This window comes from Equus asinus, chromosome 3 (assembly GCF_041296235.1).
Source record: "Equus asinus isolate D_3611 breed Donkey chromosome 3, EquAss-T2T_v2, whole genome shotgun sequence".
Lineage (NCBI taxonomy): Eukaryota > Metazoa > Chordata > Mammalia > Perissodactyla > Equidae > Equus > Equus asinus.
The window spans coordinates 12,660,466-12,684,689 of NC_091792.1; the positions used below are offsets into that span (position 1 = coordinate 12,660,466).

General features: G+C 40.4%; 2 protein-coding genes across 2 annotated transcripts; both read right to left on the bottom strand.

Annotated features, from left to right (window-relative positions):
• Positions 1-662: 662 nt before the first annotated feature.
• ARLN (allregulin) lies at positions 663-3,865 on the bottom strand. The gene is made up of 2 exons (XM_014856994.3): positions 3,523-3,865; positions 663-2,046 (listed from the first exon to the last, which is right to left on the bottom strand). Coding segments are annotated over exons 1-2 (207 nt in total). The 5' UTR covers positions 3,729-3,865; the 3' UTR covers positions 663-2,045.
• A 16,443-nt stretch (positions 3,866-20,308) lies between these two features.
• On the bottom strand, positions 20,309-24,021 carry FABP2 (fatty acid binding protein 2). Its single transcript, XM_014857398.3, has 4 exons — positions 23,871-24,021; positions 22,249-22,421; positions 21,042-21,149; positions 20,309-20,646 (listed from the first exon to the last, which is right to left on the bottom strand). Exons 1-4 carry the CDS (start codon positions 23,935-23,937, stop codon positions 20,596-20,598), a joined length of 399 nt encoding a protein of 132 aa, XP_014712884.1. The 5' UTR covers positions 23,938-24,021; the 3' UTR covers positions 20,309-20,595.
• Between the last annotated feature and the right edge of the window lie 203 nt (positions 24,022-24,224).

Sequence of the window (24,224 nt, forward strand, 5' to 3'; positions counted from 1 at the left end):
TCTGAGTGTCCCATTTATCAACTTCTGAAAACCCATTTGGATCAACTTCTCAAAAGAACTTCAAGTGTGGGTGCTGTAGGCAGTCACTGTGTTCGAGATGCCATAGTTCAGTGAAAGGCACAGTTGTTTTTGTTTTGTTCTTTTGGAGGAAGATTAGCCCTGAGCGAACATCCACCACCAGTCCTTTTTGCTGAGGAAGACTGGCCCTGAGCTAACATCCGTGCCCATCTTCCTCTATTTTTTTTATATGTGGGATGCCTGCCACAGCATGGCTTGACAAGTGATGTGTGGGTCCGTACCCATGATCCAAACCTGCGAACCCAGGGCCACCAAAGTGGAAGGTGTGAACTTAACTGACTGTGCCCCCAGGCCAGCCCTAGGAAGTTTCTTCTTCATCTGTGAGAAAGATTCAACCCTCATACTGCCACCATTTTTGTATACCATTTACAGTCATGCCGTAACACTAAGAACTCTCCATCTTCCCTGTACTAGAAATTTTCAGAATATTCCATCGTTGTGGTAGTTGGCTGATTTTAGGCTCAGAAAGGTAGCATGGATTATAAGTCTGTGTGTGACCTAACAGTAAACTATATGAGAACTGTTAGTCCTCTCACAACCTTACTACCAAGTAATTTGTTAAAACAAATGCAAATCAGACCAAATTTAGCTATACATTTATTGGACAAAATTATTAGCGAGCAGCACAAAAACTGTTCATACAATCTGTCTGGTATCCTCAATGAAATCCCAGTTCTGTGTTTCTCTAGATGCTTCAACCGTTGCATGAAAAGTTCTCTTCAGGCAGATGCAATAGTACCCTGAAGGCATGCTGTTACTGGCACTGGGCAGTTAAAATCCTCCAAAGTCAACCCCAGATTTCACTGTAACCCTAAGTGCCATTCTAAAAGATACAGGATGCAGAGGTTAGCAGATCTCTGCCCTGTTTCTAAGGGAGGGGAATATCCCCAAAATATCTAGGCAATTCACATATATCAAATTTCATCAATTTCAAGGACGAGGGCCCATTTCTAACATCTGTTATATAAAGGAATATCTTATATAATAGGAATAGCTTCTGAAGGGCTTACAGTAGCTGCTTTGGGAGGGTGACCTTTCTCATTAAATGCCAGCTGAGCACTCTTAGAATGTAAATTCTTGTTAACATGTTTAGATAAAAAACAAGAATGTAAGCTCCATGAAGGCAAGGATTTTTGTTTGTTTTGGTCACTGCTGTACCTGGCCCACACTAAGTGTTCAAATATTTGTTGAATGAGTAAATATGCTGACTGCTGAAGTATTTAACTTACAGACATTATCAAAATAAACATGTTTTGACCACCAGCATTCTTAATGCAACTACAATAATAAAAAATAGGTTGGGAAGAGTCTTATTTTAGGGAGTTCAAGAGCTTAAAAGGAAGAGAGGTGAGCACAGAGGAAGAGGATATGCACATTAGCTTTCCAATACTGGATGTTAGATACTTTCACTGATTCCATCAATCTGGCAACCATAACAGAGGCCCACTTAACCTAAAAATTAAACTGGTACTTAACAGCCAACACAGTGTGGGCCTGAATTTTCTGTATAGCTTTTAACTCCTTTTCTCAAAATCCTTCCCTTGCTTTTGAGTAACTTATTTTTAAATATTTCACCTTAATATTTCACCATATTATTTGTATCACACTAAACCCTGGCCAACCCTTAAAATGTTAAAGTAGGACATGACTATATTTATTAATGAATACACTAAACCTTTATGTATAAATACTTTTATATTCAGCCCCTGTGAAGCCATCGGATGTCTGAAAAGTTTTCAAATATGAATCAGTCCAGTTATAAGAACTTAGCTATGAATGGGTGAGATCATAACCCATTTAATATAGTCCCCAGAATGAATGCCAGAATGTGTAAATGAAAAGAAGGTCCCTCAGAGTTTGAAATTCTGCTGCTGCACAATCCTGTCTTCTTTGTTCAAGAAATCTGTAGCCATTTTCAGAATCCACTCCAGGAGCCAATTTCTTAATTTAGGTATCAGGCAAACCATTCTGCAAAAAACAAACATTTGTCAACAATGTTTCCTTTTTCTTCCCATCTTAATACTTTATCCCACTTCTGAAAATCTTGATCGTCTTAGTCACCTGCCTATTCCTCAGTGGTTTACATATTGATATGAGCAAAAAAAAAAGGCCTGGACTATTCTTTGTAAGGCTCTCATTTTTCTATCCATTTTCTACTGAGCTGAAAATTCAGGTCATTTAAAAAAAAAAATATCACTCTACTTGATCTATCAGTCTCTACCAAAAAACTAGGGGAGGTGGAGAAGAATGGAAACTCTCCCTTTACAAATGGCACGAGACGGGGTTTCAGAGAAATATTCCTCTCTCCCATTCGCTCCATTCAACCCTCTGCCTTCTAATTTGCCACACCATCCAGGAAATAAGAGACAATGGGGCCTCAGATACAATGAGCTTATGCCCAAATCTCTGCCAAAATTTGGGGGTGGGGAAAGAAGACATACTGCTTATTAAGGAGGGCAAATGCATAAGCATGATGATGGAGAGAAGTTCACTTATGGTGAGTAAACAATCAACTCCAAAGTCCAAAAGTTAACTTACAGGGAGTGAATACTCAAGTCCAAAGTCTAAAGGAGCTGCACCACTGTCCCTCCACACCCCCTCCTTCGGCTCACTGCTTCTCTCCCCAACTTGTCCCTTGTTATCATCTCAGTCCTGTGTCCCACTTCTTGTTCTGCTCCCCTCTCCCCCTTGTCTAAGTTCCCTTTCTCTATCCACTGCCAAGCTGTCTTTTCAGAGTGAGCGGCCATGAAAACGGAGGGCATGGATTTTGCAAGTGGAACCTACAGAATTTTGTAATTTATCAGTTGCTGTTTTGGGATGTGTGGGTGTGTGTTAAAAAAAAAAGAAGAAAATCAAAGAGTCCCAGGCTTCTAGGAGGAGTACCGAATGGGTAAGGTTAAGATTTACGGAAATGAGAACACTGGAAAAACAGCACATTTGGGTAAGAAGTCACGAGTTCCGTTTTAGACCTGAGAAACCTGCGTAGCTCGTTCATGTTTAAACTGTTGTACAGTAACAACAGTTTTAGCTGAGCGCTTACTGCTGCCAGGCAACATGCAAATAAATCGCTTTTAGATAAATCACTATCTCACTTAATCTTCACTGCACCCCTATGACCCGGTTCCTATTGGTCACAAATGATAAATGAGAAAGCTCCGAGAGGCTGAATGATTTCTGCTTCGTGGTAGTGCAGGAACTCAAACCCAGCTGGTTTCATTCCAGAATACAAGAGAAAAATTACGAAGCCAAGGTTCCTCCACCCCTCTTCGAAGACCCTCACCGGGGCGCCGAGGAAGGGCATTTTCACTAGTCTTCATCCCGACTCGCCCCCGCCACTCACCGGCTGTAGGACCCTGGACATAGCAGACTCCCTGGAATTCGGTTTCCTTGCCCTCCCCGCTAAACAGGAGTAGATGGTCTCTAAACCCCTTACAAAGGACTCACCAGGGCAAAAGATACACGAAGACAAACAACACCAGGTCGAAAAGAATGAAGAGCCAGAGATCCAACCAGTAGGAGTGTTTTGAAAACCGGTCTGTCCCGGACTGAGGCCGTACTTCGTGGTTCTGCTGCTGCTGCCCAGCTTCCCCCACGCCTCGCCGCTCCCGGGGACCGTCCCGACCATCCTCTGCCGCAGCGTCCACCTCCATCTCGCACCAGTCTCCGCACTGCAATCCGAATCGCGGGAAAACCCTCTGTTCCCGCCCTTCCGCGTTCCCCTCGCCAGAAACGAGCCACAGACAGTCTACGCATGCGCTGCTCCCCGCCCCGGAAATGGACCCTGCACCCGCCCCCTCCCAGCGCGCAGGCGCAGCCCGGCCCTCCGCTGTCTCCGTGACAGCTGGCAGGCAGCGCGGCCTCCACCCGGAAGAGGATAAGCGGCCACGCCCACTCTGCCCTGCAGCGTCCAGGCGGAAAGCTGGTCCTTCAGGTTTCGCCAGAAGAAATACTCGGCGGCTGGGCCGGAAGTCCCTGTCACGTCCCATTCTGTCAGGTGATGAATTCTACCTTGGAACTGCCCACGGTCGCCTCTCCTTATCCTGGTATTCCTTTTGGATTCTTATGCCCAGGTTTAAGGAGGGCTCGCTGTCCCTACCATGTTACCCTTATTAATGCTTGAAAAAGCAGCGATGAGGTGGACATCATGATTATGAGCGTTGAGTTTCTAAAGGGGCCAGAGAGCAAAACATGAGAATTTTGCATGTACTTAATGGGAGTGAATTTGAGAATAATCTAAGGATGTGGGAGTGTGATCCCCAGTGAGGTTAGGGTGCTGGCAGAAAGAAAATGATTGACCACTTTGGGTCTCCAGCGGGGCCTGAGAATCAAACTGACATAAGACAGATTAACAGGAGAAAAGCATACAAGTGTTATTACATTTTTTTTACATGTACACAGGAACCTTTACAAGAGAAAGAAGACCTGAAAAAATGAGCAGAGCAGGAAGCTTTTATGCCTTTTAGACAAAGAAATAAGACAGGGGTTTGGGCTAGGGGCAGTAAATTGTGGAGAGATGACTAGGAAGGTAAGGGTTAGTTTAACAAGGTTTGGTTGTACGAATTTCTCTGCCTGTATTCCCCATCTCTGGGGGTAAAAATGTCTTTCTTCCTCCTGGTCCAGGGAGGGCACCTTTCGCATGGGAGTTTTATCTCCTTTCAGGAAGAAAAAGGAAGGTAGAGTGCCTTTGTTGCACCTGTTGTTTCTCAAGTGCCTTTAACTCAAGATAATCAATATGCCAGAGTGGCTTATTTTGGAGTAACAGGCTCTGAACTCCTTCATTTCCCTTGTCTGAAACTTCCCTGGAGGTTTCACATAAAGGCTCTGTTGGTGGCTGTGGAGAGAAGAATTGGGTTAGTAGCCAACTGACAAGGGATCTTCAAAGGGAGAGAAGAACATAGATCAGAATGAGAATGAATAAACAGAAAATAACACGTCTAAGCACATGTCCCCATATCCCGTTAAATCAGTCTCCCATCCCTGGGAACAGTTTAGTTCGGTTGAATGGCTGAGCCTCATTTGTCAATGGAGAGTGTTTATCTTGTCCTGCAAAAGGTGCAGATTAAACACTGTTTATCCCAAGTGATTTACACAGAAGCAGCTGCTTCACCAGTGATCACACAGGCTTCCCTTCTTGGGCAGCCAGTGTGTCCAAGGCAAGGAGATTTGGGAGTACAACAGAGACTGAACTGTTAACTTCTGATTGAAGGGCTTCAGTGTTTGCAGAGCGATACAGAACTCTCGTTCTGTTACTGTGGAAAGATTTAGGACTATCTTTTCCAACTCATAACTTCCAAAGCTTGGGAAAAGGGATCTCAACATTGAAAAGAACTTAGAATTGTGATACACATGCCGGTTTTCTCTAACATCTCGTCCAGCATGTTTATGTGTCACTACTTTATGAACAAAGGAGCCCAAGTTTGTAATTTGGCAGGCACTTAAGGTGGAGTACCTGGTGACGGAAGATGTCAGGAATCCAAGTCCATGTTGTCCTGACCATCTAGGTGGGGAACCTTTATATACCTTATCACATAAGATAAAAAGATTCTGATCATGGATAAGGTCAGAATGAAACTTGTGACCTACTAGGTTGGAGTTTGGACTATCTTGTCACCTGTCTTGTTGGCATCTGGACATCTCCCTCTTCCTTGTATCCCTGTCAGTCTGTAGGAGCAGAACAGGTTGCGAAATATCTGATATAGGAGGCCTGCAGTTAGGCCTTAGTAGGTGTAAGGCTTGGTTTCGTTACCTGGCCAAGTTAGTCTGGATTTTTGGTCTATCTGTGTGTAATCTTTAGTCTTTGGCAGCTAATTAGGGGAGCCACTGAGCTACCTCAGGTTACACGGGGTTGGCTTGTGAGCCAACCGTAACATCTTGATGATTTGGCAATTGTGTGTACCGTAAGAGTCAGTGCTGAGACCATTTATGACCTTCATGAGAGGCTTGAGGATGATACCTGTGGAATCAAACCGCAGGATTTGATTGCAATATTGCCTAGGTATGTCACCTAGGAAAGGTCCAACACCATGATGATTTTCAATACAAAGGGAAAAATTCCCGTCTAATGTCTTTACCTGTACAAAGGACAGTCTTTGAGCTTCCATAGAGGTTTTTCTGTGTCCAACCGACTCACTAAAGAGAAAAAAAGAGTGAGATATTTTCTTGGCCATAGATACCATACCCTGTCATGCATTCATTTTCCACAGTTGGTCCACCGGGTGCTTACCTTGCTAGGAACAAAAATTAGTTGAGGTTCTTTTGCGTGATAAAAATTTTGACATAACCAGCGCTCAGATTGATTAGTTAATGTGGCCAGTGTTTGGAAAACTGGTATAAGGAGGTGTTGGGTCTGTGCTTGATCTGTTGAGAAAACAGTAAGTGTTCCTGAGAGTGAGACACAGTTTGAAGGCGAGCCCATAGTGGAAGATCAGAGGGAAAATAGGATAGATTGAGACAAATGGTCTCCAGTCAGGCTTTTAATAAATGGCTACAGAAAGGGGAAGCTTTGCTAAAAGGAAGATTTTAAAAGCTTCAAAGAAGTTTCTTGATCTGTGATCTTGGGAAAAGCTCTCTGCTTCATGATTTTGTCTGCTTCTGGGGCCTGGGAATTGGCCCAGGAAATCGTTACTTTAAGTTCGTCTTAGGGATGGTCTCCCAATTGTCCTGGGACTGCTACTCTGGATCTAACTTGGTGTGGCTTGTGTGAATCCAGGAGGATTTTTCTTTTATTTTGATGTCAGTGCAGGTGGTTAGCAGTAGTCTGTAAGGGTCTTCCCAGTGAGGTGACAATGCGTGCTTTCTTCTAAAAATCTTGACGTACATCCAATCTTCTGGTCCGAAGGGACGACAAGACTTGCTTGTCAGTGGAGGCCATGCCCTTTTTACCTGTTGATGATGTCCTCCAGGTTTGTTACTTAGTTCCTGTGTATAGCTAGACATAGCTTCAGGCTGTACACTTACGTCCCTCTGATGTTCTCTCAGGCCTGGAAGGTTTAAAGGTGCTGGTAGGCATAACCGTTTATAGAATAGACAAGGACTATTTCAAAAGGAATTAATCCATGTCTTCTATTTGGAGTATTCTGTTTTTTCATAAGGGCCAGAGGTAATGCTTCTGGCCCTTAAGTGCAATTTCTTGACAGACTTTTCCTAAAGTCCTTTAGATGTCTAGATTTTTACATTCTGTTTGCCCTGAGGATTGGGGATGGTACAGGGTATGACATTTTATTGAGTACCCCAAAGTTTTTGCAAGCAAGTGGTTTATTTCTCCTGTAAAATGCTTCCTTGGTCTGACTCAATCCATAAAGGAATTCCAAAATGAGGAATACTCTCAGTTATTCATTTCTTCACTAGTTTTGTGGCATTGGCATGTCTAGTTGGATAGCATTTAGTCCATCCACTAAATATACAGACACTAACCAAACAGTGGGAATAGCCTAAAGCTGGAGGTGAATCTGTGGAATCCATTTGGAAGGCCTCAGGGGCAATGTGGGCCTTGGAGGTCTTCCTGAGGTATGTTGGTTTCCCCAGGAATTTGGTGAGATTTACAAGTAGTGCACTGGGAAATAATTTGGTCAGAAATTTTGTGGATGCCAGGGAAGAACCAATTATCTTTTAGTTCCTTAACTATCTCCCATCTGCACGTATGTCCCATCTGATGGGAGACAAATACAAGCCAAAAGGTCAAAATAAAGGGGGCCCCAGGAAGTCTGTTTGAACCAGTGGATAATCTGTCTAATAATTGTTTGGTACTTTGTTGTGTCTGTTTGTCTTTTTCCAATTGTGGGCCCATTTGCCTGAGTAGTTAATAGTATGTGTCAGTGATAAAGGCAGATTTATAAAGAGGGTAGAAAAAGGAAAGGGATTCTCTTTGGGCTGCATATTTAGCAGGCTTGTCAGCCCTGTCGTTCCCTAGAGATACAGTGTCAGTCTCTTTAGTATGGGCTGCACGGTGAGCAGTAGCGATTTTAGCAGGGAGGTGAATAGCCTGTGTAGGGCAGCAGTTATGTGCCCATTGGCAAGAGGAGTACCAGCAGAGGATAGGGATCTGCAAGATTTCTAGACTGTGCCCACAGCCTGACAGACTCCAAAAGCATATCTAGAGTTGGTGTAAATCGTGGCTGTTTTTCCTTTTCCTAGTGTCTAGGCTCTAGTAAGATCTAGAGGTTTAGCAGCTTGGGCTGACTGACATTACAGTGGGCACAGAGTAGACTTCAAGTGTTTCATGTGGGGAAACTATGGCATAGCCAATTAGTATGTTTCCCTAGGAATTTCATCTATGGGAACTATCACCAGATAGAAGTAAGTCTGGGTTGTCTAAAACGGGTACCTAAGAGATCCTCTCGTGGCTTTGAGACAGTTCTGTAGCGGCAAGGCAATCATGTGAAGTGGAGTGAGGCTCTCCATTATCAAGGGGGATAGTGGAGTAGTCAGATTTAAAGTGTTACAATGATGTCAGATAACAGAGAGGTTGGTTAGTAGGGCCTGTTCATAGGTGATTTGCCACCATGTAGAGAGGTGTTCTGTCTTGTGAACTTGTGAGAGAGCAGACCTAAAGGTGAGTGGGGAGCCTAATGGAAGAGTACTGGCTTTGTCAATTAAGGAGGGCATGCCTGCTGTCACAGGGTCCAACTGACGTGAGAAATGTGCTACGGGACGTATCTGAGAGGCAAAAGGTTGTCCTAGAATTCCTAGAATCCTAGTATTTTTTGACAGTATCGGTGAAAAGGTTTGTCACAAATTAGGTAAGCAGAGAGTTGAAAAATATGTACCAGGAATTACAGACTGAATTGTTACACTGCAACCAGGATCCCACACATTCACAATACTGTCAACATGATTAATCCGTTAGGGTGGAGAAGATAGTGTATGAAAATGCTATAACAATTGGGCCAAAGATAGGTAAGTATTTTTAAGACATTATAAATCTTCTGAAGTTTAAGTGCAGTAAGTTCTCAAGAGGGAAGTGATAAATTTGGCTTTAACCTAAGGTGATAATGAAGATTTCTTTAGGCAGCTTTCTAGCTAATATGTCCATGTAATAAAGCATCTTTATGATCATCTTCGGAATTAAACTAATTTTATAGAGTAACCTCTCCAACAGTCAATGGTTATTGTAATTTTCATCTGAAAACACATCAGTGTTTGTCTTAAGTCATCCCTTTCTCATCTTCACTCCATTTTTTCCTGCATTCCAAAATGAATGAGTATCCCAACAATAACCCTGTTAATAGGTCCAGCAAGTTATTTCTCCATCTTGTGAGGAACTTTATTTCTTTTTTTTCTCTTTCATCGTTACTGCTATACATATCTGTGATAATTTCCTTTGGGAGTTGTGCAGTCAGTATGGCTGATTGCTATTTATTGCAGCTTCTTTTATCTTCATCTTGACATCATCAACTCCCATCTCCATATACCCCACTATTAATCTGTCTCCAGCTTACTCAGCCAGCCTGGTGTCTAGCAAACCCTTTGCGTCAGCTAGATTGCTTTCTTCCGTCTTCCTCACGGAAACTGTTCTCCTCTTGGCCTTTGGGCTTTGGTGCGTGTTCTCATTCAACTGTGATGCTTCCTCACCTATGCTAATCTACCCATCCTTTTTCAATTCAAAGGCCAACTTCCTAGTTTCCCTCACTACACTTCACTTTGATCTCTCCCTTCTCGGTATTTCGAACATACCAATTGCAAGAACTTCACATTTAACTCGTCTTCAACTACTTCCTATGTCATGCTTTCTTCTTGGGGAGAGGGTTATCTTCTCAAGATCAAGGCAGTGACGTATTTGTTCCCATAGTGTTTGACCTTCCTTCTACATCAATTATTACCCTCTACATTCTATAAAAGCCACCTGTTGACAAGGTTGTCTATTGGACTGGTCATTTTTCAAAATTTATCTCCTTCAACTCAAAAACCACTGAAATTTTCCTGACATATTATCTGGCACAATGGCTTGCTTTGTAGCACAATTTTGTGTAAGTTGTCTCCCGTATTAGAGTATTAAGTATGCTTTAGAAAGGAGACTATATTTTTACCATCTTTGCAGCCTCCACAGTCCCTCAAACAGCACCTTGAACAGGGAAGAAAGTAAACATTTACTCAATTATGTTTTGTTATATTCTGCAACTACTAATACAGTGCTGGTCAAAAAGTACTTGTTGCATTATCTCTTTTGTCATATAATAGTATAATGATACCACTAAGATCTATCACTGTTGATCTCCCACTCTCAGTGGGGATACTTTCTGAGGCTTTTCTCAAGTACTAGTAATGGATATGCACTAGTCCATTCCCCCTTTTTGGATTTCTCTTCTCTGATTTCGGTATATAGTCTGTGATGCCTACTATGTGTCAGGCACTGTCAGAGGAGCCATAGGCCATAGAGATGTAGTAGTCATCCAGTTCATTAGAAGTACAGTAGTCTCCCCTTATCCACAGGGGGTATGTTCCAAGACCCCCAGTGGATGCCTAAAACCTTGGATAGTACCAAATCCTGCATATGCTATGTTTTTTCCTATACATGTGTACCTGCAATAAAGTTTAATTTGTAAATTAGGCACGATAATAGATTAATAACAATAACTAATAATAAAATAGAACAGTTATAACAATATACTGTAATAAATGTTGTGTGAATGTGGTCTCTCTCTCAGAATATCTTACTGTACTCTACTCACCCTTCTTGTGATGATGTGAGATGATACAATGCCTACGTGATGAGATGAAGTGAAGTGAGGGGAATGACCGGCATTGTGACGTAGTATTAGGCTACTATTCACCTTGTGTCTTCCATCCACAAATTCAGTAACGCCTTTTCCATCTTAACTAAGCACTTATCATGCACTGTGGCAGTAAATTTTGCAGATTGAGGTTTGACAGCAAAACTAGCACACATTTCTTTTCTCCTTTTTCACAATTTCACAGATAGAGACAGAGATTCGTTCTTACTGCAGATCTGAGCAACCTCAGTGTACAATTCACCTTTTCACTAAAAGGAAGCACTTTACGGCTTCTCTTTGGCATATCCAAATTGCCAGCATCACTACTCTTGCGCTTTGGGGCCATTATTAAGTAAAATAAAGATTACTCGAACACAAGCACTGTGATACCGCTGACAGTTGATCTGCTAACCAAGATGGCAACTAAGTGACTAACAGGCGGGTAGCGTATACAGCGTGATACACTGGACAAAGGGATGATTCACATCTTGGATGGGATGGAGCAGGATGGCAGGAGATTTCGTCATGCTACTCAGAGTGGTGCGCAATTTAAAACTTATGAATTGTTTATTTCGGGAATCTTCCATTTAATATTTTCCAACCATGGTTGACTGCGGGTAACTGAAACCTTGGAAAGCAAAACCGTGTATGAGGGAGGACTGCTGTATGACTGAGGACGTCTAACAGAGCAATGGGGTATTCAGCCACTCCGTTCCAGAGCCCTGAAGTTCTGCATAATGGCTTGGGTGTTAGGAGGGCTAAACAGGATTGGCTCTGAACAAACTACCCAGCCTCTTCTCTCTACCTGCTCACACATGTATGGACTTCAACTGTAAGGGCGCAGTTTTGTTTATTTTATATTTTAGGGTTTCATGAAAGATTTTATTTCAAAATAAAGAAGGCCTTCTGCTGCTTCTTAAAGTTTAAAAACAATTTCAATAGGGCAAAGCTTAATTGGTAAGCCTAGAGGACAAAGATGTTGAAATCTACAATGTTGAAATCTCATTATGCTAATCAACCGAGCAATTAACCTGTTTTTGTTTTATTGAAAGATGGAGGGACAGTGATGAGGGTGGCGTTGAAAGGTTAGTCAATATGTGACATGTCTTCTCTCATAAAGTTATATAATAGGCTTCCAAGAGCAGACATGGCAATATTAACATGGACATGAACTAGAATAACAGTGTTGAGTAAATGGATGCCAGGGTGATAGCTGCTATGTATAAAATATTAACCAGAATTGGGCTTATTTTATGAGTGAGAAATGTCAACATGTTAACAGCAGTTATGTCTGGGAGATGGAACCACAGATCATTTTATTCTTAGTGCTTTTTCATATTTTCCAAATTTTCTCAGTGAAAATGCATTAATTAAAATTGGGAAGAAAGTCTTGAAAACAAGTAAGTTAGAAAATAAGCAAGAGATAGTCTAGGCCAAAATTATTATTTAGCTATTCTAACGTCAGATCACAGGTACTAGGCACGTAAGTGTCGGGGGCCGTTATATGACTTGTATCTGTGCTTTTCAAACTACCTTGCGAGGAGTTCTGTGATTCCTCAGGGATAACTGGGGACCGACATGAAATGGAGAAGACAGATGCAGAGGGTGAAGCTTCAAGCCCCTCCTGGAGAAGCTCAGCTTTTATGTTTGTAACTATAAATATGCCCCGTTAGAAAACAGATTTACTGGTTTTTCTGCTCTGGTGAGAGCTGTGTCAGAAGTCTCCTTGTGAGACCCGTGTTGGAAACGGTGGAGTAGGGAACCGCAAGCCTCCGTCCCTCCACAGAAACGTTGGAAAATAAGCAGAAACTATGCGCAACAGGTCGTCAGCCCTCTGGGAAGCAGTCAGAGGTTCACAGCAACCAAGCAAACGCCGAATCAAAACATATGAAGAAGACGTGGGCAGAAATAAAAGTTCTGTTTCACAGACAGCTCTACAATCTTATTTGGAGACTTCAATACCCCCTTTCAGTAATGGCTAACACATCTAGACAGAAGATCAGTAAGAAAATAGAGGACCTGAATAACAATGTAAACCACATAGACCTAACAGATATATCTGGAATGCTCTCCCCAACCACTGCAGAATACACACATCAGTTGGTAATCCAGGCAGACTAAAATAGATAATGTAGTGACTTTAGAAACTGAGAAAAATGAAGTTCATAAAGTTTTCAACATTGCCAACTCACGAAGTAATCCTACACAAATTCCAGCCCAAAATGAATGAAGAGGCTGTTGCTTGTTTGTAATGCTCTTCAGTTGCATTACTCTGCTCTTCCCAAGCTAGCAACTTTGAGCCCTCATGGAATGTGCTAGTTAGAGTCTTTATATTGCAAATCCCAGAAACTCACTAAATGTGTCTTCAGGGCTATTTTAAGATTGTCGTGTGTCCAAGGATCCAAACCCGGGGCTCTTACTCTACCCAATATTATATAAAATATACTTAGAATGGCTCATTCCTTCGCTTCTTTCAGATTATTGCTCAAATATCGCCTACTAAGGTTACTTCCCTGACCACCCTATTTTAAAGTATATGCATGATCTCACCCCTGGCACTCGTCAGCCCTCTCCTGGCTTTGTTTTCTCCATAGCACCCATGCCATCTAAGGTACTATATAGTTTACTTCTTTCTCTTGTATATTGTCTGTATCCCCTCCCTGAGAACAGAGAGGTATTGTGTCTTATTCACTGTTGTATCTCTAACACTTAGATCAGCACTCACATATAATAAATGCTCAATAAATGTTTGCTGAATGATAGTTTGAAAGAAAATTTATCTACATACCCACATTAAATAAAACTGGATCTGGACTCTACATCTAGACTCTAGAACCAGATTGCTTGGGTTCAAATCCTGGTTCAGCCACTTACTGGCTGTTAACCTCGGCCAAATTACGTAGCTCTCTTTGCCTCAAGTTTCCTCATCTGTAGAATGAGGATAGTAATACTAGTTCTTTATTTTTGGCAGATCTGCCCTGAGCTAACATCTACCACCAATCCTTCTCTTTTTTGCTGAGGAAGACTGGCCCTGAGTTAACATCTGTGCCCATCTTCCTCTACTGTATATGTGGGACACCTGCCACAGCATGGCTTGACAAGTGGTGCATACGTCCTCACCCAGGATCCAAACCGGCGAACCCTGGGCCGCCAAAGCAGAAGGTGGAAACCTAACCGCTGCACCACCGGCCTGGATCCAGTAATACTAGTGCTTATTGTGTAGAGTTGTTGTGAGGATTAATATGAGTTGATTTTTATAAAGCACTTTGAACAATGTCTGGTGTATTGTAAACACTGTGTAAGTGTTAACTTGTAGTGGTAGTGCGAGTTGATGGAACTGAATCTGAATTAGTGATATGTTTTCTGGATAAGACATTTATTTGTTTCGATTTTACAATTTTCTCTTTGTATTTTGGAGCCAATTTGTAGTTTGAAGATTTTGCATGCCCTGGGAACTAGCCTTTTCGTGCACAGTTACAGATGAAAAGAATCTCAAATGTAAATTAGGCCTCTTAGAATTCAGGAAAGGCCATATAATCAGGCATCTAAGGAAAAATAAGCCAATGGAACATTAATTTGTGATACTATATGTTTCTGTGAGAGCCTACACACTTTTTTGTGAAGCTTATCTCCATTGTTTTTACTTGTTCGATGTCAGTCTTCCACCTCTAGATTCTAAGTTTCTAAGCTGGACTCAATGCTCCATGGGAACAAAATTTGTCTTGTTTACCACTAAAACTCACGTCATATTTGTCACATGGTAGATGCTTAGTCATATTTAAAGAAATATGTACTCTTGGACACTCAGGATCCAAGAAAGCTGTAGTGGATGAGTTATATTTTTACCCACCAGAAGGAAGAATTAATTATTTCCACCTCTGAGAACCTGTTCTCTCACTCTCTTTTCTTCTATCTGATTTTTCTTTAATAGAGTTCACCATGATCCCTTTTGCCTCATGGCCTCAACTGTTGTCTACCTTTCCTTCTGTGTCTTTCAACTTTTGTCCATTATTACTAGCTGATGACTTTTTCTGTGTACTGAAGTCAGATTCCCAAGAGAGAGACCCTAACTGATTTAATTAATTAGAATTATTGGTCTTGGATGAAGTTCTCGTATTATAGGCTACTCTCAGGTATATAGGTTGACTGTCCTTGGATCAGGTGGCCTAGTCAGATGTGGTCAAGGTGGGGATGATCTGGTTCAGAATAAGACTATCTGTGCTTAAGGAACAGCTAGGGCTGGTTACCACAGTAGAGCTGTGTTAGCTATGTGTAAGTTCTCAGAATACAGGGTGGGGAGGGCTGGCTTCCTGAGGCTAAGGCTGTCCAGCATGCCCCATTTATTCATTCAACTACAATTATTAATGCTGACTAGGTGTTAGAGGGATATAGCGGGGAGAAGGGGTATAGACATAAGACTCTATTCTTGCCCTCATGGAGCTCACAGACCGGAGGAGACAGGCAAGCAAATTGAATACAGGATAATGGTCTATGATGCTGGTGAGCACGTTGTACTATGGGAACACAGGATGAACACTCAATGGGGACTGAGTGTGTGAGATAAGCTCCATCTCCATCAGGTTTTTCTGTTCTAAGGATATGTCAAGGGGAGAAGTCTGGGTCACATACCCGTGTTGTGTTGTTTTAAAAAATTGTTTAAGGCAAAACCAAGAAATGGCATTAGGCATATCCTCTTTACCTAAAGGACTTTTTTGTTTGTTTTTGAGTGGAGGAAGAGTACTGCTCTTTCGCTGTCAGGTGTATTCTCCAGTGGGCATAGTGATTGTAAGAATTGTTTGAAAAGAACCAGTTACACTGCCTATAATCTGAGAGATGTGGCTTTGAAACTATGCTGAGATCCTGGGAGAACTTCCTTGCTCTCCTTCAGATTTCTACCACTTTTTTCCCTTCACAGCAGTCCTTACCACTAATTACTGGACAAGTATTTAAGTCCCTCCTTCTCCCTGGTAATCTAGATATCACTGAAGAGAGGACTTCTGGTAACCCTTCATTGTGATGGAGTTCTCAGTGTGGGTGGAGACCCCTAGAGCACCATTCATCTGTGCCCCTAACTTCCTTTGTCTTCTGCCACTGCCTTGCTAGCGCTCCTTTTCCAGTCAATTCTCCAGTAATGTCTATTCCAGCCAACAGTCTGAAGGTGGCTCATTGGGCCTGAAAGTCATAACTATACATCACCCTGCATATTAGCACACACTAAAAGTGTAACCCTGTCCCTAGATGACCATCCAGTTTTGAAGATGATGACGCTATTCTGGGTATTCTGATTCAGACGCAAGATGAACCTGGGAATCTGAATCCATTTGATGAAGTTCTTAATGACCTAAATATCTTTACCAGTGGTGTTCATCATTGAATACTTGATGCCTGGTACATAGTGCTTTTTAAAAATTATTTTTTGTTCAATAAATGAAAGTAGCTTTGGGGATTTTTCAGGAGGACAGAAAAAGAGTCTTTGTATTACTTTAGTCTGGAAGTTAGAACTGAGGAAGCATTTAATAATTATCGTTTCAAACTGCAGAGTATGGTATGTCAACTCTTTGTAGCACACACCCTTTAGACACTGAAATGCGAAGACCCTGTGTTGGAAGTCTGAGAAAAAGTTCATGTCATTGACCAGTAGATGGCAGTCTCATACTAGAGTTCAGAGAAAGCAAGTAGCAGAAGGTAAAGAAGCGTTTCAAGTGTCCATTAAAAGTGTCCATTCGCCACCTTCCTCCCGTCTCCATCTCTACAAAATCCCCTTCCACTTCCATTCTACCCCAGACAACTGTCTTACCCACCCTGTCACCTCTCTTCAAGTGCCCAGGGATTTCTAGCTGCCAGTCTCTAGTTGCTCACAGCAAAACCTTTCATGTTTATTCATAGTCATCTTATAGGAAATGGACTGGCTACATAACTTGCGGGGCCCAGTGTAAAATGAAAACGCAGGGCTCCTTGTTCAAAATTTATTGAGAATTTTAAGACTGTAACAGCAGAGCATTAAACCAAGCTCAAGGGCCATGCTTAAGAACCTAAAAGATATTTCCCTCTCCCCACACCCTGTGTCATTGCAACACCTCCCTGTGACACACACCAAAGGGGCTACTTAAAGGAAGAATCACTGACTGTCATTCAGCCATCATAGAATCTTAGCACTGGAAGGGAATTTAGAGATCATCCAGTCCAGTTGCCTCATTTTAAAGATGACTGAACTCAATTCCAAAGACATGAAGTGAGTCACTCAAAGTCCCCAGCTAGTTTTGTCACAGACTGGACCAGAACTAAGAGTTTACATTTACCAGGCCAAGGCTCACTCTACCACACACGCTCAGTGAAGGATATTTTGAGAAAAGAGTTTTCCCATTTACTCAAGGCTTACTTTGCTCTGTATTCTCTACAAGAAAAGGGCACAGGTGATTTGTATCACTTATATTTACATTACATTACATGCTGTCTAGCACATTACAGCTATGTGCTAGGCAGCCTGCTAGATGTTTTATAAATAATACCTCAATTAACAACAGTCTCAGAAAGACATTACTGTTTTTCCCACTTTTCAAGTGAGAAAAATTGAGGCTCAGAACTTGAATTTCGGTAAGTAAAAGACAAGACTTTAAGCAAATTCTTGAGTTTGATCCCAAAACCCGTTCTCTTTTGACCACCTTGTTTCTGAGTTCCAAGAAGGCTGAGCCAGCCTGTGTTTCCTGAACATTGGTCTTATTTTTGGTCAGCCCTGGACTATCTTGGGAACTCTTACCAGGCTATCCGTGTTCTTCACATTTACTAGGCTTGCTTCTGTGTTAAGGCCTTTGCCCAGGGTGTTTCCTCCGCGTGATGGTTACCCAGATAGTCCATGAAAACAGGAATACATGTCATCTGGGTAATGGGGATCTGATCACATAGGGTCTTGTGGGCCATTTAAGGATATTGGCTTTTTCTCTGAGTGAAATAGGATACATTGCACTGTTTTGTGCAGAGGAGTGACATGATCTGATTTAGATTTTTAAAGGATCCTTCTGGCTGCTGTGTTGAAAAAGAGACTAGGGAGGTAGGGTAGGGAAGGTAGAAGGGGAGGTTCTTGGGGGTTATTACAGTAATCCAGGGGGAAGATGATGGTGACTGAGATCAAGGTGATAGCAATGGGAGTGATGGGAAGTGGATGGCTTCTGGAGTTACATATGTGTTTAAGTATTATGGTTTTAACTTTTTGTTAAGGAAAATTTCAAATACATCCAAAAATAGGGAGAAAAGTGTAATGAATTCCCATGTTCCTACAAGGTACCCAATGAACTTATCATGTGTCAGGTACTTTTCAATGGCTGCCACAGTTGTCAACTTGTGACCAATCTTGTTTCACTGGTACCCTTCCCAACTATCTCCCCAACCCTAGACGGGGGAGGAAGCAATTTGAAGCAAATGCTAGATACCATATTTCATGTGTAAGTGTTTCATCTTTTACTATTCCAGCTGCTTCTAACCGTCCCTCTGTTCTACTCTCTACCCTATGGCTTCTGCTTGCTTGTAGTTTCACATACTTGTGACTTTTACTCACTTCTTGCCATCTTTGTCCTCTTTAAACCTATTTCCTACCTACCAACTACTATGTGTTTCTCAGATTCAAATTCCCTAAGGAGAGGTTCTTCGAAGTTCACTTAGTTGTCTGGTTCCTTCTGCACAGAGTTGGTAAGCTGGCCACACTGTGGTAGGTTGGCTGCTCTTGAGTCACGCGGCCTTTCCTGATCAGTCAAGTTGGCGTGATGTCAAGGTCAGTTTCCCAAAGGGGGGTTATAGCAATGGCAGCCACTTAGCAAATGATAGGCTGGTCTCTAATACTAATAAATAGTGGAAATTTAATACTGGAAAGGATATAAATTGTGAAAAAAGTGAGCCCACAGTGAGGCTAGAAATAGAAAAGTGCCTAACCACTTAATTGCCGTTATTTTATGGTCTGACCTGACTCATTTGGAGTGCTATTCTTAGATGCCACTAAGGAATCAAGGGACATTTTTTTCTGGAGGTATTTTTGTTTATAATAGGCCAAGTAATAGCATAGATCATAATGTACTGGACTGAAAGTCATGATCGACATTTAATTACTGTGTTCATCATGGACTGTGTACATTAGACAAGCTAATAAACTGCTTTGTGCTGTAGTTTCTCCACTTTCAAAGGAGATTAGTATCTGTCCTTTTCCTCTTATATATACATAGACAAGTAAGAATAGAGAGATAAAGGTACTTTGAACTTTTATTTTAAAAAAACGTGAAATAAAGCATGGAAAAATCAAAATAATTACTATTTTCTATGTGAAGTTTTTAATGAAGTTATGAAATGAACAGTAGATTTAAGTTGTTTTTGCAGAAGATTACATATTCTAGAGCTCTAGGCTTACGGGATGGCTCCTGTTCTTTCAGTGAGGATGCAGAATGTAATGGTTCAGAGTAGGGAAAAGCATATTCTCACTTCTTACATTAGGAAGACTACACTGTCTCACTAGTGGAAAAAAAGATTATTTGAGTTCTGTCCTCTGAAACACAAAAAGAGATCCAGATATGTATTGTCAAATCTCTTCCTTTTCATCATGTACTCAAATATTTTTCTCGCCACATTGTAATGTATCTGCCGTATGTATATACCGCTGAGAACGGTGCCTGGTGCGTGGTAAGACCTATATAAATGTTAGCTCTCACCTTGATTGGTACGAAAAAGAATTAAATAGTTAATCAAAACAAAAGTCTGTAGAGTTAAATGCTGAAAAAATTGACCTCCCTCTCTACCCGCTAATACCCGCTAAAATACAATTGCTTCAAATACATAAACTAGTACGTCATGTGAGAATATGACTAAGAGGAAACTTTTTGGGCCCTGGCAAATTGGCAGTGTATGTGTTTATGGAAAGAGGGGTAGCAGTTGAAGGTGACATTTTTGGTATCCAATAGCCTACTTGTTCTCCAGGACTCATGAGTGGACCTGCTGCATCAGAATGAATCACTTGGGGGTTTCTAAAATCCCTAGTTCTATTTTCAGAGATTCTGACCTAGTAGGTTAACAGTGGAGATTAAATATGCAAAAAAATTTTAAGTTTCTCAGGTGTTCCTGATTCTCAGCCAGGTCTGGGAATCACTGACTATGTAGACAAACATAATACAGTTCTTTACCTTACTGCATCATTTGTTTCCTATCATGTTATTCAAAGTGGTAGGTATGGGGAAGTGTACAAATCCACACCCAGAGAAGACGACTGGGAGGATATCTATTAAAGTCAGAATGGTGATTCTCCCTGGATTGTGGGTTTATGGAAATATTTATGTTGCATTTGCTTTTCTTATTTCTAAGTTTTCTGGTTGAGCATATATTATTTTTATAATAATAGATGTTATAAGGAAAATATTTACAGCCAGTGCAAGATTTTAAAGACCCCATGCAATTCATGTTTTTCGCTTACCAAATATGGGGAAAAAACCCAAAATAGTCTATTAATGTGAATGTCATGTAGCTTTTTTTTTTTATAAAGAGGCTACTTATAGAACAATGTGGGAACAATATTTATTCATCTCTTTTTAAAAATGTTACAAATCCTCTTAGAATGCCAATAAATGTACATTTTAAAAAACCTAGAACAAATTAAATCCTAATTAGCTTTTACTGCTTTTGCTTTGGCAAGAGTGGAAATATAAGCCATTGGCCAATGCTTTTAAAAGGACCAAGCAGTCAATAACTTTATGCTTGATGAGGAGAGAAAAACAATTCTGGTACAATATAGCTTTTCCATCCACTTTGTGTTCTGGGCTGGCTCCAAGAACAATGCTCACTCCTTTTTGAAGATCCTCTTGGCTTCTACTCCTTCGTATATGTAAGTCTGAAAGGTAACAAACATAGAAGAATTTGCCATTAAGATTTAAGGCTAAATTAAGAAAAATATTAGTAGTATTATAGCTTTGAAATGAGTTCATGGTATTTTTTTCTTGTACATGATAGCGACATTTTATACAGATACAGGATACACCCCTTTAAAAAACACATTTTGGTTTGTAGTCACATTTTCGGTAAAAATAGGCATCGATGTATTGGACATATATAAGTTTCCTTCAATAAATAGGCATCAGAAAATATCTATATTTTTAAAATCAATAAGATTTATGAGAAAAGTAATGATTTATTTATTGGAGATAACTCAGCAACCACAAGACCAAAAGTATTGCCATGTAGTTATTTTTGTCCTTGGGAGATAGGTGTAATCTGTTTATAACTCACTTGGACCATTTCACCACCTATGATTTCTCGGATGACAGTCAGTTCATTTCCGTTGTCTAACCGTTTGAATTTTCCAACGTGTTTATTTCCCTCTGCGTTCCAACTCCCCTATATAAAAATAAAACATCATAATAAAATAGCATTTTCCGTGTGTTGGGCACTGGTCTGAGTTCTATAGATCTACTTCGTCACAGTGACCCTACGAAGTCGATGTTATTAGCTCCATTTTACAGATGAGAAAAATGAGACACTGTAATTTACCTAAAGTCACAGAGCCACGATTAAACCTGGGCTTTGGGGTTCTTAGAGTATGTGCTGGTAACCGTGATGCTCGTCTCATTCAGTAGTTTGTAAATGCTGAATTTTAAGGCAGATGATCAGGGCTTCTCTTTTCTAAATCTTTCATGTTAAAAAGAGTGTCCTAAATTTAGTCATGGTTCGAATTAGTTTCATGAAGAGGCTAACAACTCTCTGCTTGTTTTAATTTGTATAATTGTTGTAGTAGTTAAAAAATGGCCATAATTGGTAAAATATTTGACAGTTTAATTATCATTGCAAACAGATATAATTTAACTGACAAATTGTGAGGATAAAAAGTTTTTTTTTTTTAAGATTGGCCCAAGCTAACATCTGTACGTCTTTTTTTTTTTCTTCTTCTTCTTCTTCTCCCCAGCACATAATCACTCAGCCACAGGGCCAGCCCGAGGATAAAAAGGTTTTTAAAAAATTAATTGAAAAATATGACTCTCTAAAATTTTATGTCTTAAACCATGTAGCATTAGACCTTTCCATTTGGTCACTCACTCATTTACTAATTTATTCGTTTATTTTATTATTTTAGTACATTTATTAAATGCCTATTTTGAGTTAGATAACTCTGAAATCTTTTGTTGTTGTCAGGTATGTAAAGTTGAAAACGCTGAGCTTTAGTTTTCTTTATAACTAGGACTGCACTCAGTCATTCAAAGGATGTTTGTCTTACTCTTATTGTTCAATCCAGATTCTTTACAGACATGTATGAAAATAAAAGCATTATATTTAAATACTCTGCCAATTTGTGCAATATGTAATGTAGATAAACTCCATTGGCCACTTCAGTCAATGAAGGAGACCTACGTTAATTAAAACATCCAATGACAGAGAGCAGAGTTTATTTTAGTATTGTGTAGAAAAGTCAAGAATGCATTGCTTATAAAAATTTCCTTACGCTGACTTCAGTTCCGTCTCCTAGCTTGTAATTAAAAGTGACACCAAGCTCAAAAACAATTTCACTTTTTCGAAAACTGCTTGATTCTTTGACCGTGAATTTTGTTCCTTCTTGTGTAATTGTCAGCTTCAAATTGTCATGAGCTGCAAGCTTCCTTTTCATTGTATCAAGACCTGCAAAGGGAAAGAGATTGGAGAAAAAAAAGTCAATGCCATAAGAAGTGTTTATTTTTCCAAGTTCTGTTTCATTGTTTGTTTGTTTATTTGTTTATATTTTAAGGGTGGGTAGGAAAACCTGACAGCGTTGCCTTTGCACAAGAGCATTCAGATGCTTCTGTGGAAAAAGTTCAAGCTCAGTCAGATCAAGAGTACTGATTTCAAGCTATTTTTCTAAAACTTAAGAAACGTTAAATGAAGCATAGAATTGTAAAATCTTAGAACTGAGTAATTTTTTAAAAAATTATCGGGGCCGGCCCTGTGGCACAGCGGTTAAGTTTGCACATTCCTCTTCAGCGGCCTGGGGTTCACCGGCTCGGATCCCAGGTGCAGACATGGCACCACTTGGCAAGCTATGCTGTGGCAGGTGTCCCACATATAAAGTAAAGGAAGATGGGCATGGGTGTTAGCTCAGGGCCAGACTTCCTCAGCAAAAAGAGGAGGATTGGCAGCAGATGTTAGCTCAGGGCTAATCTTCCTCAAAAAAAAAAAATTTGCAAAAAAGTTATCAAACTTTTCATTTCAGCATTAAGTAAATCAAATTCCAGAAATGTTAAATGAAAGATTAAAAAGTATATTATTATGTTTATAAGGATATACAACGTTAATTCCGCGTATGCATTGTTCTTTTTTTTAATGCCCATTTGCTCTCCATAATGGCTTTTAAGTTTTGATCTTCGTAATTTGCTAAGTTTTCTGTGGCATTTTTAACCGTCACAAAACTGAGAAAATTAGCAAATATTATATTTAAATCCATTATTGTAAGAATGTACAAATTTCATAAATTTAAACTTGGAATTCCTGAACTGTAGGATATAATTGATGTAGATTTTTATTTTGGGGAAATGACAGAAATTTATTTCCCCATCTTGTGCAATGTATGGGCTGCCAGAGTATTGGTATAGATATTAAAATCTGTTGAATTAAAACCGCCATAGAAACGATGTAGCATCATGAGATTTTTCCCCAAATTTTATAAGTCAGAGGAAAGGAGAATTAAGTCTCATTTATTCAGAGCTGTGAATTTTTATAGGACTCTTTTCCGTTACTTTATTCTATGCTCTTTGCTTTTCCATACCTTAGAATTCAGTGTTTTCAAGTCTGGAAATTATCATTGCACACTGCCATTTTTTACTTTCTAAACCAAAAAAAGTCAGTTTTCAGTGATATAGGCTGAATTAGCAGTTAATGTGAAGCATATTTGGACCTTTTCTGTGTTTCAGAGGACAGCACCCAAGAATCTTTTCTTCCTAAAGTAAGAAGTGAGAATATGGTTCACATCACATAGTCTGGATCCTCGCTGCCACAATAGGAGCCATTCCCTAAGCCTAGAGGTTTAGAAGGCGGTAGAAAGAAAAGTGTCTGTGAGAAACAAAAGAATGAGCCACTAAAGAATTAAGCCCTTACCCATTTTTTCCAAGAACTCGTCAGAGTTCTCACTCCGGTCTACCTTCCAAGTACCATCAAACGCCATGATGTCTTGGGTCAGCCTCTGGGAAATCAGAGATTCAGATCTGTCCTTAGGAGAGAATTTATTCTATTTCTTATCTTAGAACTGACTTCACTCCGTGATGTGGAGGTTTAAAGTTCAAGAGGTCACCTAACTACCCAAATGCCAACCCATTCTAGTTGTCTTTTTATAAATTCCTTAGCTCCTCTCCTGAAATTCAACTGAATTCAAACATTATAAGCATACCTACTCTGTCTTAAACTACAATTTGTGGGCACATTTATTTCAAGAATTAGAATGCATACTGCCTA